The sequence below is a fragment of the Stegodyphus dumicola genome, chromosome X1, assembly GCF_044657685.1.
Source record: "Stegodyphus dumicola isolate Sdum_Otavi_A_Nest chromosome X1, ASM4465768v1".
NCBI classification, from domain to species: domain Eukaryota; kingdom Metazoa; phylum Arthropoda; class Arachnida; order Araneae; family Eresidae; genus Stegodyphus; species Stegodyphus dumicola.
In genome coordinates this window covers 118450335-118463837 of record NC_140780.1, presented here as the reverse complement: position 1 = coordinate 118463837, position 13503 = coordinate 118450335, and the positions used below count along the sequence as shown (strand labels likewise).

Genomic DNA, 13503 nt, shown 5'->3' with positions numbered 1-13503 from the left:
GATTAATACCTCAAGCAAATTCTTAATTAAAAAAATTAAATACTTTGTCTATATCTAAAATAAACTGACTTGCTAAAATTGAGAAAATTCACCTCCAGCAGGAATTTGAGTTAATTTACAGAACAAAGCTCAATTAAAAAATTTGAAGCTCATTAAAAGAAGGGCTCATTTGCAGGGGAAAAATATGTACAAAATAAAAATTTTAACATTACATAGTTTTAGGAATACAGGGGGGGGGAATACCAGTTAAGTAAGGGCAAGTTATATCAACAAAACTATAGGAGAAATAATTCATAGCATTCTTCAAGCAAAAGGTAAATAAATAAATATTAATCGGTTAGCATAGATGAATACTTACCAAGTCTCAGTTTCTTGAGCAATGATATATGCTTTGAAATTCCTCTCACAGTTCAGAATTTGGCACACAACATATTCAGCAATAAGTCTACTGAAAGCTTCACCACCATGCCTGGTCAGCACAAAGTGTGGCTGCAAGATATCAGTCATGTTAGAGAAATTTAAGTTAATTCAACTGCATGAAAATATAGCATCCTAGGATATCCAACTGACAAAAACAAAGTTGATATTAATGCTCAAGACAGAAAATTTTTGCATAAAAAATTAAACATTTCTCAATGTTAACTTGCAAGCTAACATACATACAAATGTACCATAACTTCCGGAAGAAAGGCTGCATCATCGTAAACGCCGCACTCGAGAAAAATGGCGGGGAAAAAATTAAAATTACACAGAAACGCCGCATCAGCGTAAATGCCGCAATAGATTAAATTGCGCGTGACGTCGTTGTGGGCCGTATAGATGCAAAAACTCAACCTAAGTCCTGATATATGACATACCAGTTAAGAAAAATGGATAACTCAAAAATAAATTAAAGGTAAGAAATGCATAGCTTCTATGCCGTTTACAGACATTTTCAAAAATTTTCCGCTCCCTTCTTACTTAAAAACTATTCAACAAGTACTTGTACCCAAACTGATGGGATTTGTATTTGGCAGAATGCCAAGAAAAATCCATTTATGCTGAAGGGGAAATACGTCAGAGTTCGTTATTGCGAGGCAGGTGGAGTCGTGTCCGCCTTTGAAAAAAATTGCAGAAAAGGGGGTGGAAAGAGGATGGGTCCTGGAAGATTCATCGAATGACAGACCAGAGAGACTATTCAAACTGATGAGAATGTTGATTTGAAAGGGGGAAGAATGTTATTGTTCTGAGATCTCGTTTAGGGTGAATAAGGCATGTAGGTTCGTTCAAGGGAAAGAATGTAAACGAAATAACGTTCGCAAAAAGCAACTGAGTGGTCTTTTGCGTGGGAACAGCACCAGTCTATGCACAATGACAAGGCCATCCAAACTATGTACAATGACCATCATAGGAAATATTTTATTTTTACTGCACCTAAACGCCGCACCCACTGAAAATTTAAGTTTTAAACACGTAAACGCCGCGGCGTTTCTTCCGGAAATTACGGTAATCAAATCTCATTATAAGTTCACTATATGGACTATGCAAATATGGCCCTCTAAGCAGAACGATTTAATATGTGGGAAAGATGGCAAAACAAATATTTTAAAATAATGTTACTTCATTTTACATAATTAGAGTAAAAAAACAATGATACATTATTTGAAGATCATTATGAACATTTTTCCTATGAACAAATCAGAGGAAAAGTTCGAGTCAAAAGCTATTTCAAATCATTTATTGAAGAAATCAGTAACATACAACAATTTTTTTTTTTTTTTTAATTTCAAAAGATTCTTCTGCAGCATTAGATGTTATCACTAAAATTCTAATTGGAATGCTTAAAATATTTCATTTGTCAGCTCTAGGTATTGCCATTCATCATTAAAGCTATTATCTTCAGTCTCAAATCATCACACATACCAATGCCTTCTACAAGGTACCTAAAAATGTTCTTGCTGTTTACGACTGTCAGACAGACAAACATACAGCACATGATATTTAGCATTAGGTCTTGAAGTAATTTCTATCAGCATCCAGCAAGCTTTGCCAACAATCTTGCAGCTGTACAAAGCCCTGGCAACAAAACTCGGATATTTTGGACACAGACGCCAGTGAATGCAAGTTGTAGGTCTACATCATTGCATTATTGATTTCTCACGGAAATGATTGTTCACGAAATGCAACAGGTGGCTACTTGTGGGCTTTAGGTCCAGCAAGCACAATTAACCTGCCCAGTGGATCCCAGATCATTCTTCCACATGTTGTCTGGCACTATCAAGCAGGCACACTCAAGCTGGTTTAGAGGCCCCTGCTATGTGTAAGTATTAATGAAATTAGGTTAAATTCTCCCTGAAACAATCGTTTTGCACTTCATTTTTTTTTTAATCCTGCTTATACTGAAATCTCAGTTCAGCAGATGCAATGGTCTCATAACAGTGTGTTCATAAACGATTATCATTGCCACAACCAAAGTGGAAGATCTCGAAAAATTCCATGGGTGTTGTTACTCCAGTATCAGTATCAAAAAGCAAAATAAGTTATATGCATTAGACCAGTGTTTCCTAAAGTGTGGTATGCATACCCCCAAGGGTACGGGAAGAGTTTCATGGGGATACGTTTGATGGGATATGCACTGCACTGAGATTAGCTGGGCCTAATTCTATGTTCTCATGAGCCAAATCAAGACGGTCTTGTGAGACGTGAGATGGTCTGGTGTGACACGGCGGGGATATACCACATTTCGTTATAGAGACAACTTACTTTGTTAGTTGCTTCTCCAGGCGCTTGTGTGATTTTAGCTTTTGTTCAATTTTTCTTATAGGGAATGTTTGTTTTGTGCAAGTCTCACTCATTTTGATTATTTTTATAAAATATCATTTTTATCCCTAACATAGGTTATGGATCACTGGTTGAAATCTGGAACTACTGCACTAAAAGAAAGTAAAGATCAGGCAACACTGTGTCTGACTTGCATGCATCTAAACTGCACATTATGTGTAAAAATGTTTGTGCAGAAAGATTTTTGTGTTCTGCTTACAATAGATAATTTAAATAAATGAAATCTTAATCAATTTTTAGTCATTATCATGACAAACAGCATCACTTATATTACTCTTTCATCTAGAACAGCAATTTATAAAACATTTTGCAGAAAATAAGAAATGCTTTTATAAAAAGTTTAATACCTTCTCTGGTATACTTTTTATCACTGGATCAACACCTAAAATAAAATAAATAAATAATTAGACAGGAAGTAAAAACAGGTGTCCAAAGCAAAACATTACACTAGCTTACCACAAACTGGTTATCAAACTATAATGCAGTACAAAAACTGAGATCCAGAATTATCAGGTCTTTCGCAATTATGTATTTTAGATCAACAGTTTAAATCTAATAGGATTGGCATGTATACTTTGCAACACTGGGGCTTCACTTATTGTTTATGTCAGATATACAAATACTTTTTTTTTTTCCTTTTAAATAAGAGTTCAATTTACAGAACTAGTTTACAATGACAGGAAAAAAACTATTCAGAACTAAACTATATTACATGATTTAATGATGAAATTTCAGTTCAATATAGAGAAAATAAATACAGTCAAAAGTCGTTAATTCGGACACCCACAATCCGGAATGATCTATAATCCGGACCTCAAATCTAAAAACTTTCTGCGCATGCGCCGCGTTGGCGCATGCGCACAGGCGTTTTACGCGTGTGCGCAAGACATTTACGACTGCGCATATGCGTTTGTGCAAGTGCAGAATACGTTTTCGCATGCGCGTTTAATGTATAACGGACGGTATAAGCTCTAATTATCTATTTCAATTAATGTTATGATTGCGTTGTTCCTTAATCTTCGAATTGGATCCGGCTTATTATTTTTTGCAGACTGTAAGAGCAATTTTATAAAAGTAAGCTTGAACTTTCGATTATGTCAAATAGAATTTCCGATGCTGGAGCTCCCAAAGGATCTAGAAAACGAAAGTATGTTTCGATGTCCATCAAACACAAAAACGAATTGCTACAAAAAATGGATAAAGCCATATCCTTTGTTTATCTAACCATTCGGAAATTTGTTTATCAATTTCACGCTGCTCTGCGCGGGGGGGGGGGGACGTTGCCGCACGCAATGAACTGGATGTTGATCTGCCAGCACTATCGTTATCTTCAGAGCAGATGTTTTTATTTTATTCAGCTTATAATTCCTTACTAAATGTAGTATTTAATCTTGATGTACTCCATCTTCGATATGATTTAAATCAAATTCCTCGTCATTATAAATATCACGAATACAAATCAAATAGTTTTCTGGTTGCAATTTTCTAATTTCGGCTATGCATAAGGTATGCTTTACGCATGCACGCATTGAAAGAAATGTTTAATAAAGTAAACAAATAAATATTAAGCTTCTTTTTTTGTAAATTTTGATACCCTTTAGATCATAATTGCTCATTATTTTATAAATTACGGTTTCATATTTTTAATTTTATAATTTCTGCATGCCATCTTACCAGATTTAAACTGATGATCTATAATCCGGAATCACCGAAGTCCCAACTAGTCCGGATTAAAGACTTTTGACTGTAATAATAAGGCATATTTATTGTATTCGCTTGGAACCTAATAATAAATACAATTTATTTTTCCACTCATATTGATATTAAATAATTTAAATCTAAATTCTGAACATTTTCTAAATTTTCATTGTAGCATACCAGTTTTCCCTTAACAGATATTGCAAGCAAAGTAATTTAAGTAAAAAAGAGGAACATTTCGGATATCAGAAGGCAGAAATTTGCTTCATGCAGTCATCCTTTAACAGTAAAAGCTTAACTAACCCGCATACTTGGAAATTGGCGAATATTCGGACAGTCGAGCGTAACTTGAGAAAGAGGAGCGAAGGCGGGGTAGACTGTAGCCGCTCTTTAGATTTTTCCGCTAAATAAATGCTTTTGACATTTCGATATGTGCATCATATAAAAATAAACCAATGGAACTGAAAAATATTCTGTTTATCAAGCACAGTAAAACTCTTTTAAGTGTTCATAAACAAATCTCAGACTGAACATCAAAATTAATTATCTCTGCAAAATATCGCAAACGTTATTGCGCAATGTGCGAGCCGTGAATTACGTGATATTACGCAATCGGAATCTACAGCTGCCAGTATTGGGAGAATAAAGAACTAAATAACTGGGGTGTTAATCATTCTAATTTTCAACAGATGGCGTTAAATTTCCAGAATAGAATCATTCTTCGCTTGGCAGAATGCTTCCGAGAACTTTTAGTCCTATTCAATCCAGATAGGAAAGTGACTAAAAAAGAAAAAAAAAAAAAAAAAAAAAAAAAAAGGTCCGTAGCTTGTTTTGCAAAGAATATTAAAGATTTTGCAGAGAAATTATTTTGACTATTTGATTACTTTCCCTTTATTTAAGCCATTCCGAATATTATTCATTAGAAAGCTAACGTGTTAAAACATAACCATTTTTGGAAGTTTATTATACTTCAGCAGTTACTGCAACTATGTTATTATAAACATTCATACATATACTCATAATATAAGCATAACGATCATAATAAACACAAATTGAACTGACCAAGCAGAACGAGAATGCAAATTTTTAAGATCTTGATAGAAATTCAAACGTGTGTAGTATTTGGGTGGGAGGAAAAGAATACAGAATGTATCAGAATTTTCTACTGCTTTCCCAATTCTTTGACCAATAGAACGACGGGCACCTGTTTGTACTCTTCGTGCACACCAAAGGTTATGTTAATGCAGAGAAAGGGGGAAAAGCTATTTCCGGGAGTATGATTCACCATCTGACATTCCATATTAGGAAGAAGAGTTGTTTATTTAGTTTCGACTTTGGTACGGGGAAAAATAGCGCATTTATTAAAAAAAAAAGCACTAAAAGGAAAAAAATAAGCACTAAAAACAAAAAATAAGGGCTTTAAAGAAAAAGTAAGCACCTATAAGGGCCTTTATATTTTATTTTCAAATATAAGGACTTATAAGCACCGCTACAAACCCTGTTAGAGAGTAAGTAGAATTTAAGACCCACACCAGACACAGAAAATATGTAGCCCTGATCCTGCCTCTACCTATAACCACTCAAAGACTGAAAGCGTAATCCTGGCCAACATTCATTCGATGTCAGTCAATGCATTGATATTAGCTACAGTGAAATTCCCCATCCAGCAAGTGTTTGGAAGTGAAATGCAGAAATTTCAGTTAGGAGAAAAATTTAATTTATGGCACACGTGCTTCCCTTTGTTGGGTATTATAGTCTCCATTCCTAGATTCTGTAAAGGTTTTTATTATTATTATTTATTTATTTATTTACCGACTAGTGGTCTGGGTATTAGATCATTACGGATATTGGACGTGTGGATTTCCCTTTTTACTGCATTTTGATGTTAAGATGGTTATTACAAAAATTAGTCTTCTACTTCAATCGAAGAAATTCTGTTCACATTTTTGCTGAATGCAAGTGAAATACCAATCTGCTAATTAACAAATTTAGCTGTTTTAATTTCTTCTCTCTAAGGAAAACTGAACTATCATAATTCTTTTTTACATCAGGAGAGGAGAACACATGCTCCCTAAAATAATGATTCATATTTAACAGCCCCTTCTTCCTTCCCCCCAAATGCTATTGATTTAGCAGTTTAGTTTTAACATTTTGCTTTGAAAGTTTTTATATTCAAATAACTAACCTACCGTATTCTCAAAAAAAAAAAAAAAAAGGAGAGGTCATTGTGGTTCAATGCCCACTTTAAATATAAACAGAATAATGAAAAGATTGCGTGCCTTGCGAATGCAGATCATTGTACAAATGCTTTTGAAGAAGCTATTTTGGTTTGGTTGATTAAGAGAAGCAAACATCATGTGGACTATCGTTACCTAGATGGTACGCTTAAAAAAAGCTTCTTTTAAATGAAATGGTTTTGCAGTATGCTAAACATCAGCAAAATCAAAATGAAAAAAACTCAGGAATTGAACTGAAACTTTAAATTAACGAGGCTGAACTGCATTTGACTTCATTAAAGTGATTCAGAAGTATGAAAATTCCTATTTGTAAATCACTTCCGTTACTGAAACTAAATTTTGCATATGATTGATGGTTGAAAACATTGCATGTTAAGTGGTATAATATTCAAAGAAACCATTTCAAATGTTGTTTGAAACTGTCAAATTGGAAAGGAAATGTAATACATGCATTTAAGACAAAATTTCTCAAAAACACAGTTATAGCATAGTATTTTTACATCTTTATTTATTTAGGTAATAATGAACTCGGAACACAATGCAAACAGGCTGCTGTTGTTTGCTATTTCTTTACTTCAGTCATTACAGCATAGTACTGAAGATCCAGAAATAAAATGAGATTGTCTTTATGAATTGCAGAAGTTCGATATTATTGCTGATGATGTTACAGCCTTCATTTCAACAATCTTAACTGAATCTCTTCTACTGATTTTTATGGGTTTAATAAGTTGATAGCAATGCTGCACACAATACTGTTAACCTTAATCTTCCAGTGCTTTGATATGAGTTTAATAACTTCATCGTAATACTGCATTACCTACAAAGGAAGGCGGAAGACAGTCATAAACTAGACTGGCTTAGCTTGGAGAAAATTTGCAAAATAAAATTATGAAATGGGATGATGACTGAATCCATCAGGAACCCTACCTTAATTACCCCTTCAAAATAAATAGCTACATAAAGCTCGTCCAAAGAACAGTGAATCAGAAGAATTTCCCTGCTCAGTTGAAGATTTGATATCCTTCCTTTTATAGTAAACTGAAGCCCTAAAAATTTCAGTTTTGTAGCATACATGCTTTTCTGAAGCCAAATATTCTCATTGGTTAGTTGACAAATACTTTGCCTATTTAGGATTACAAGCTTAAGCAATTTTCTAAGCTACAACAAAAAGTTAACAGGTCATCAGGCTGAGTCTTTATCCAGTCTAATGAAAATTAACATACAGTAAAAGTTTGACTATTTGGAAAGCTTGGGAAATTCTGGATACCTGAAATTTCTGGAAAATTAAGCATATAAAAAATGCCAAATGTGATGGTAGAAAAGCAAAATAAATAAAAGAAAAAATTTCTGGTCTAAAATTATACAGTATTATATAGTTTGTTTATTTGTTATATAGTTTATTTGTTATCAACTTGAATATCAAAAGCCTACATTTAAATAATGTGACATGTCGGAAGACAAAAGGGCATTCCAAACACAAACGGCGAAGTAAAACATCGTACTCGATTGCGAATTTCTGACAATCATGAAAACTGGTGTAGATCTCACCAAACTTGCACCAGCCTTTCTGGCAGAAGTTTGAAGATACAGATCAGTCTTTATTTAGTTATTCAACATGTACAAGTAACAAATGTAATGTATAAAAATGTATAAAAACTTAAATTGCTTGTCATAATTTTTCATATTGCACAGCCACTGTTTATCCATTTTCACATACATCTCACTTTTCTTGATGCCAGGATCCTGCAAATTTGAACTTACTCTACTACATGCTGTTCCACTGAAGACAAGTCCTAAATTTTAATGCTTTTTCCCCTTCCCCAAACATGATAAAAAAAAGATAAATTGCAGTTAACTTATATTATTTTTTTTAATTCAACCAACTTAGTGAGAATTAATTGGGTTTACGTAAAGCAAAAGCATTACATCATACTTATCTATTATTGGTACGAAATTTCACAGTTTGGTGACAGTTTTTGTTTGATTCGAATTTTAAACCTAATAACGGAGCTTAATAATGGAGTTACAAGTCTCTTATGTATTTAATATCAAGTTAAAAAAGTTTCTAAAATTCGAAAATATTCTGGTTACTTGAGCTTTCCAGTTAGCTGAATGTCAGATAATCAGGCAGGCCTTGGTCCAGGATCTATTTTAAGAATTTTTCAAGGTTTTTCAAGAAATGTTACAATCATGAGATATGCCAAATTCATTAAAATAAGCTGGAAAATGTTTAATTTCCTTAATAAATTTTTCTGAGAATCATTTCTCCCATCACATAATTTACAGCAACTTTCCCAGAAACTCTTAAAGAAAACACGGTTTTCAGTAACTTTTCATTGTTAGAAATTTCTGGTTTATGGCAATTTATTTATACAAAAGTATGGCAGAATAAAAAAGTAAAATAGCATATTACTCAAAGCAATTACTGTCACTTACTTCTTTGCATTATAGAATTTAATAATATTAGTACACCTATTAGTATGGACTTTTTAATCTGCTAAGCTGTTACCTTAATCCTTAGAAAATGAGAAATCACTTTATGAGTGAAAATTGACTAAAATGAAGTTATAATGCATACCTCTCTAAACCATATTTCTACAGCCTCAGCATGGATAAAATTCCAAGAGGCTAATAGAAATAATAAGGAAAATGTCATCAAGGCTTACATGAAGCTTCTGACAATGATTTGTCACAATACTGGGTAATTGCATAATGAATCATCACACTTTCTTCAGTTACGGATGGATCAGCACATTTGGCCTCCACAAGTCACTTTGCCATTCCTAATACGCAGACAGTTAATGTGAGGTCTCCTTTCCATGTCTGTCAAAAGACTGCCACAGAATTATTCATAGTAGTGGGGTTTAGCCATCAGGCAAATACTAATTCTATCTATAAATTGGTTACGTGCCATAAGACACTTCATCACCATGTTCACTAGAATCCTTTTGCTTAAATGGCTTGATTCAGTGGCTTTTATACATTTGATAAAACGTGCAGCGACTTGCTAGGGATTTCACGGAAATAATATAATTGAATTCTGTGTTGAAATTCAATTAAATATTTGTACTACTTATGTTGCCACTACTTGGTTTTATAGACCTTGTAGAAAGTCATTTTTTAAGCCTGTGTAAACTTTTAGTGAACATTACTGAAACATTGATGAACATTACTGAAAGTGATATACATTTTAACTTTTCATTTTGTACTTTGGGAAATCAAAGTACGAAAAAGGTATATCAGTATACCATGCATTAAGTTATTTCTACGAGTCATTCTAAATCATGCACAATTAGTAAAGGTTTAAAATAAGAAAGATAAGAAATAATTTACTATGAGGATTTTAGGATAAAACATTACTTCTAATGAAATATGGATGCAACTAAGTATTTAATCTATTGTCTTAAAATGCATTTATGAGATTAAACAAATTTCAGATATTACACAATTAGAATTTATAAATAAAATTAATAATTTTAAGCATTCCATAAAACATGTTTTAAAAATAAAATTTTCGAGTTCAAATTTCAACTGAAATTGTTCAGTTACATATAAGAAGTGCCAAATCCTTATTATTGAGGGCTCCAGTGCACTCAGCCTAGAATTAGAATTTATTCCAAAAATTTGGTGGGCTTCAGTGCAATTTAAGCTCCAAGTTGAAAATATTTTAAACATAATAAGAAATCCTAGTGGTAATATAAAAATTAATTAAAAAGGATTTACCAGCCCATGTACAATGTGCCCATTTTAAATTTGGCATGGATTTATACGCATTTGCAAGTAAGGCACCATCACAAACTGCAACTTCAGCATTCTTAATATCATGCAAATCTGAAAAAAAATCAGCAGTTTTATTGAATTATAGGCTTCATGATAATTATACATTTCATGAATTTAGAAATAGTTTAGTTAATAAATAAATGAAAACAAGTACTAATTTGCAATGAAACTTATATGTAATACAGTACGAAGTTCAAGGTTTGCAATCTTTGGAACTTCAAAAGATTCGAGAAATTTCCAGATTTTAGATAACCAATTTAAAACCAGTGAGATGATGTGTTGACATCATGAAATAAAAATATTAAATAGCTCTTTAAGAAATAATGAACCATTTATGATCTTAAGGGAATCAAAATTTCTTAAAAATTTCAATATTTATTTGTTAAATCAATTTTTTTTTATTAAACATACCTTTCAATGTAAGTTATTTAAGTTGCTTAATTTTTGTGCTAAAACTTTATCATTAATTTTATAGAAAAACATAATTTCTTGTTCATTTGCGAAGTTCCGTTTTTCAAGTTCTCTAAAATGCCATATTGTATCTTTCAAAATCTTTTCAGTTCTCAAAAACCTCTTTGTCACTTTTTTCAGTATCAGTAATGATATTTTCTGAACTGAAAGCTATAAAATATATTTCGCTATTCATTAGTTCATTGCTGATTGGAGCATTGTCATTGTAATTAACAACTTCTGTTACATCATCATTTATTATCACTTCTCCTTCATGAAATCCAGTAACTGGAAAATTTCATTTTCTATAATGTTCATAATCTATGCCAAAATAAGACTATAGTTTTGCTTAATTTTGAAATTGCACTTCCTTAAGCCCATATTACACCAATGTCTATTTTCTCTTGCCAAAGCCATTATTGAAGGCAAGCACCAAATATGCTTTCACTTTGCAGATCCCACCACAGCTCTGGAATCAGTAACACTTTTCAACATAACTGAAAATTCACACTTTTACTACACTGTAACAATAGTCGCATGCAAAAAATAATAGGCTTGATTAAATTAGAAAGTTAAGCAAGATTACAATTTGCTAGGTTAACTTAGTTCTCAGGATCTTTCTTGCTTTACCTGCTGCTGTGCCAACAAAAGAAACTCAATATAAGCAACATCCCACTCCAAAAAAAAATATGTTCTGTGACTTATTTATTTAGGACAGACAGAATAATACTAACCTCTTCTCCCTCTACAAACACTCAAAGGCTGAAAATGTAGCTGTACTATCTTTCTAAACTAATGAGTGGACTGTATAGCAAAAGAACTAATTTATTGACAGTAATTAACTAAATTCAGATCTAATACATGCTCTGGTATGCTGCTTAGCCGAATCCAGATACCAAGTGAGAGTTTCTCTCCTTATCCAATAGGTGGCGCTGTATTCTAACTTAACATGCCGCTGCCCGTTGAAATTACAAATTTCAACATGTAAATTACAAACAAACATACAATTTAACATTCCAAGAATAACTAATTCTACAATACAATGTGAAAGCTAATAGATAATCTTTCATCATGAATATAATATAAAATTATACAAACATTCAAGAACATTAACATTCACTATGCTACAATCGAACTTACTCCTTAAACAGTTCCATTTTAATGTAAGGCACAAATTTCAATAAGAACATAATAACGTAAACTAAGCATTATTACCCTGGATAGGTAATAAACAAATTTTACTAATACATTGAATATACACACCATTTGATGTTTTCACTTTAACAACTCTGGCCTTATTATCTTTACCAGGTAAAACTTCTAGAATTCTAGCTAAAGACCATCTAAATGGGGGTAGATTATCTTCCTTTAACACAACATTAACATACCTGCCTTTAAATTTCCTTTATTAATAAACCATTTGGTGTGTTGTTGGAGATGATTTAAATAATCAGTTTGCCAATGTTTCCAAATAACTTAAATGAACTTGCTAATAACTTGCCATTTAGAAAGTCTATTATCTGCAAGATGAGAAAAATCTGGTTCAGGATACGAAGTAATGAAACGTCCAATTAAAAAAATGACCTGGCGTTAAGCCTTCAAAGTCATTTGCACCTGTTGATAAAGGTAAAATTGGGACGAGAATTGAGAATACCTTCAATCTGTGTGACAACAGTCCAAATTCTTCTAAAGTCAATTTATAACTGTCGATTGTACACTGAAGATGATATTTAAATGACTTACCGTAATTTCCAGAAGAAACGCTGCGGCGGTTACGTGTTTAAAACTTAAATTTTCAGCGGGTGCGGCGTTTCTACCCATGCGGCATTTAGGTGCACTAAAAATAAAATATTTCCTATGATGGTCATTGTACATAGTTTGGATGGCCTTGTCATTGTGCATAGCCTGGTGCTGTTCCAACACAAAAGACCACTCAGTTGCTTTTTGCAAATGTTATTTTGTTTACTTTCTTTCCTTTGAACGGACCTACATGCCTTATTCACCCTAAACGAGATCTCAGAACAATAACATTCTTCCCCCTTTCAAATCAACATTCTCATCAGTTTGAATAGTCTCTCTCCTCTGGACCCATCCTTTCCCCACCCCTGCCTTTTCTGCAATTTTTTTCAAAGGCGGACACGACTCCACCTGCCTCGAAATAACGAACTCTGACGTATTTCCCCTTCAGCATGAATGGATTTTTCTTGGCATTCTGCCAAATATAGATCCCATCAGTTTGGGTACAAGTACTTGTTGGATAGTTTTTAATTAGAGAGCGGAAAATTTTTGAAAATGTCTCTAAACGGCACAGAAGCTATACATTTCTTACCTTTAATTTATTTTTGAGTTATGGTTTAATTTCATGCATTTTTCTTAACTGGTATGTCATATATCAGGACTTAGGTTGAGTTTTTGCATCTATACGGCCCACGACGATGTCACGCGCAATTTAATCTATTGCGGCGTTTACGCTGATGCAGCGTTTCTGTGTAATTTTAATTCTTTTCCCGCCATTTTT

The 13503-nt window shown here is 32.9% G+C and overlaps 1 protein-coding gene across 4 annotated transcripts in view; it reads right to left on the bottom strand.

The window, feature by feature from the left end:
- Window positions 1–13503, bottom strand: part of LOC118196953 (uncharacterized) — a 129217-nt gene that overhangs the window by 63058 nt on the left and 52656 nt on the right. For 3 of the 4 annotated variants that reach the window (XR_004759484.2, XM_035368421.2, XM_035368422.2), the window contains exons 4-6: window positions 10479–10586; window positions 3168–3202; window positions 359–489 (exon numbers count right to left, since the gene is read on the bottom strand). Coding sequence is in view for 3 of the 4 variants with exons in the window: in XM_035368421.2 (XP_035224312.1) it covers window positions 359–489; window positions 3168–3202; window positions 10479–10586 (274 nt within the window). In the remaining variant the exon portion in view is untranslated. The remainder of the gene's footprint in view (window positions 1–358; window positions 490–3167; window positions 3203–10478; window positions 10587–13503) is intronic. The other variant, XM_085808420.1, reaches the window with a different exon arrangement.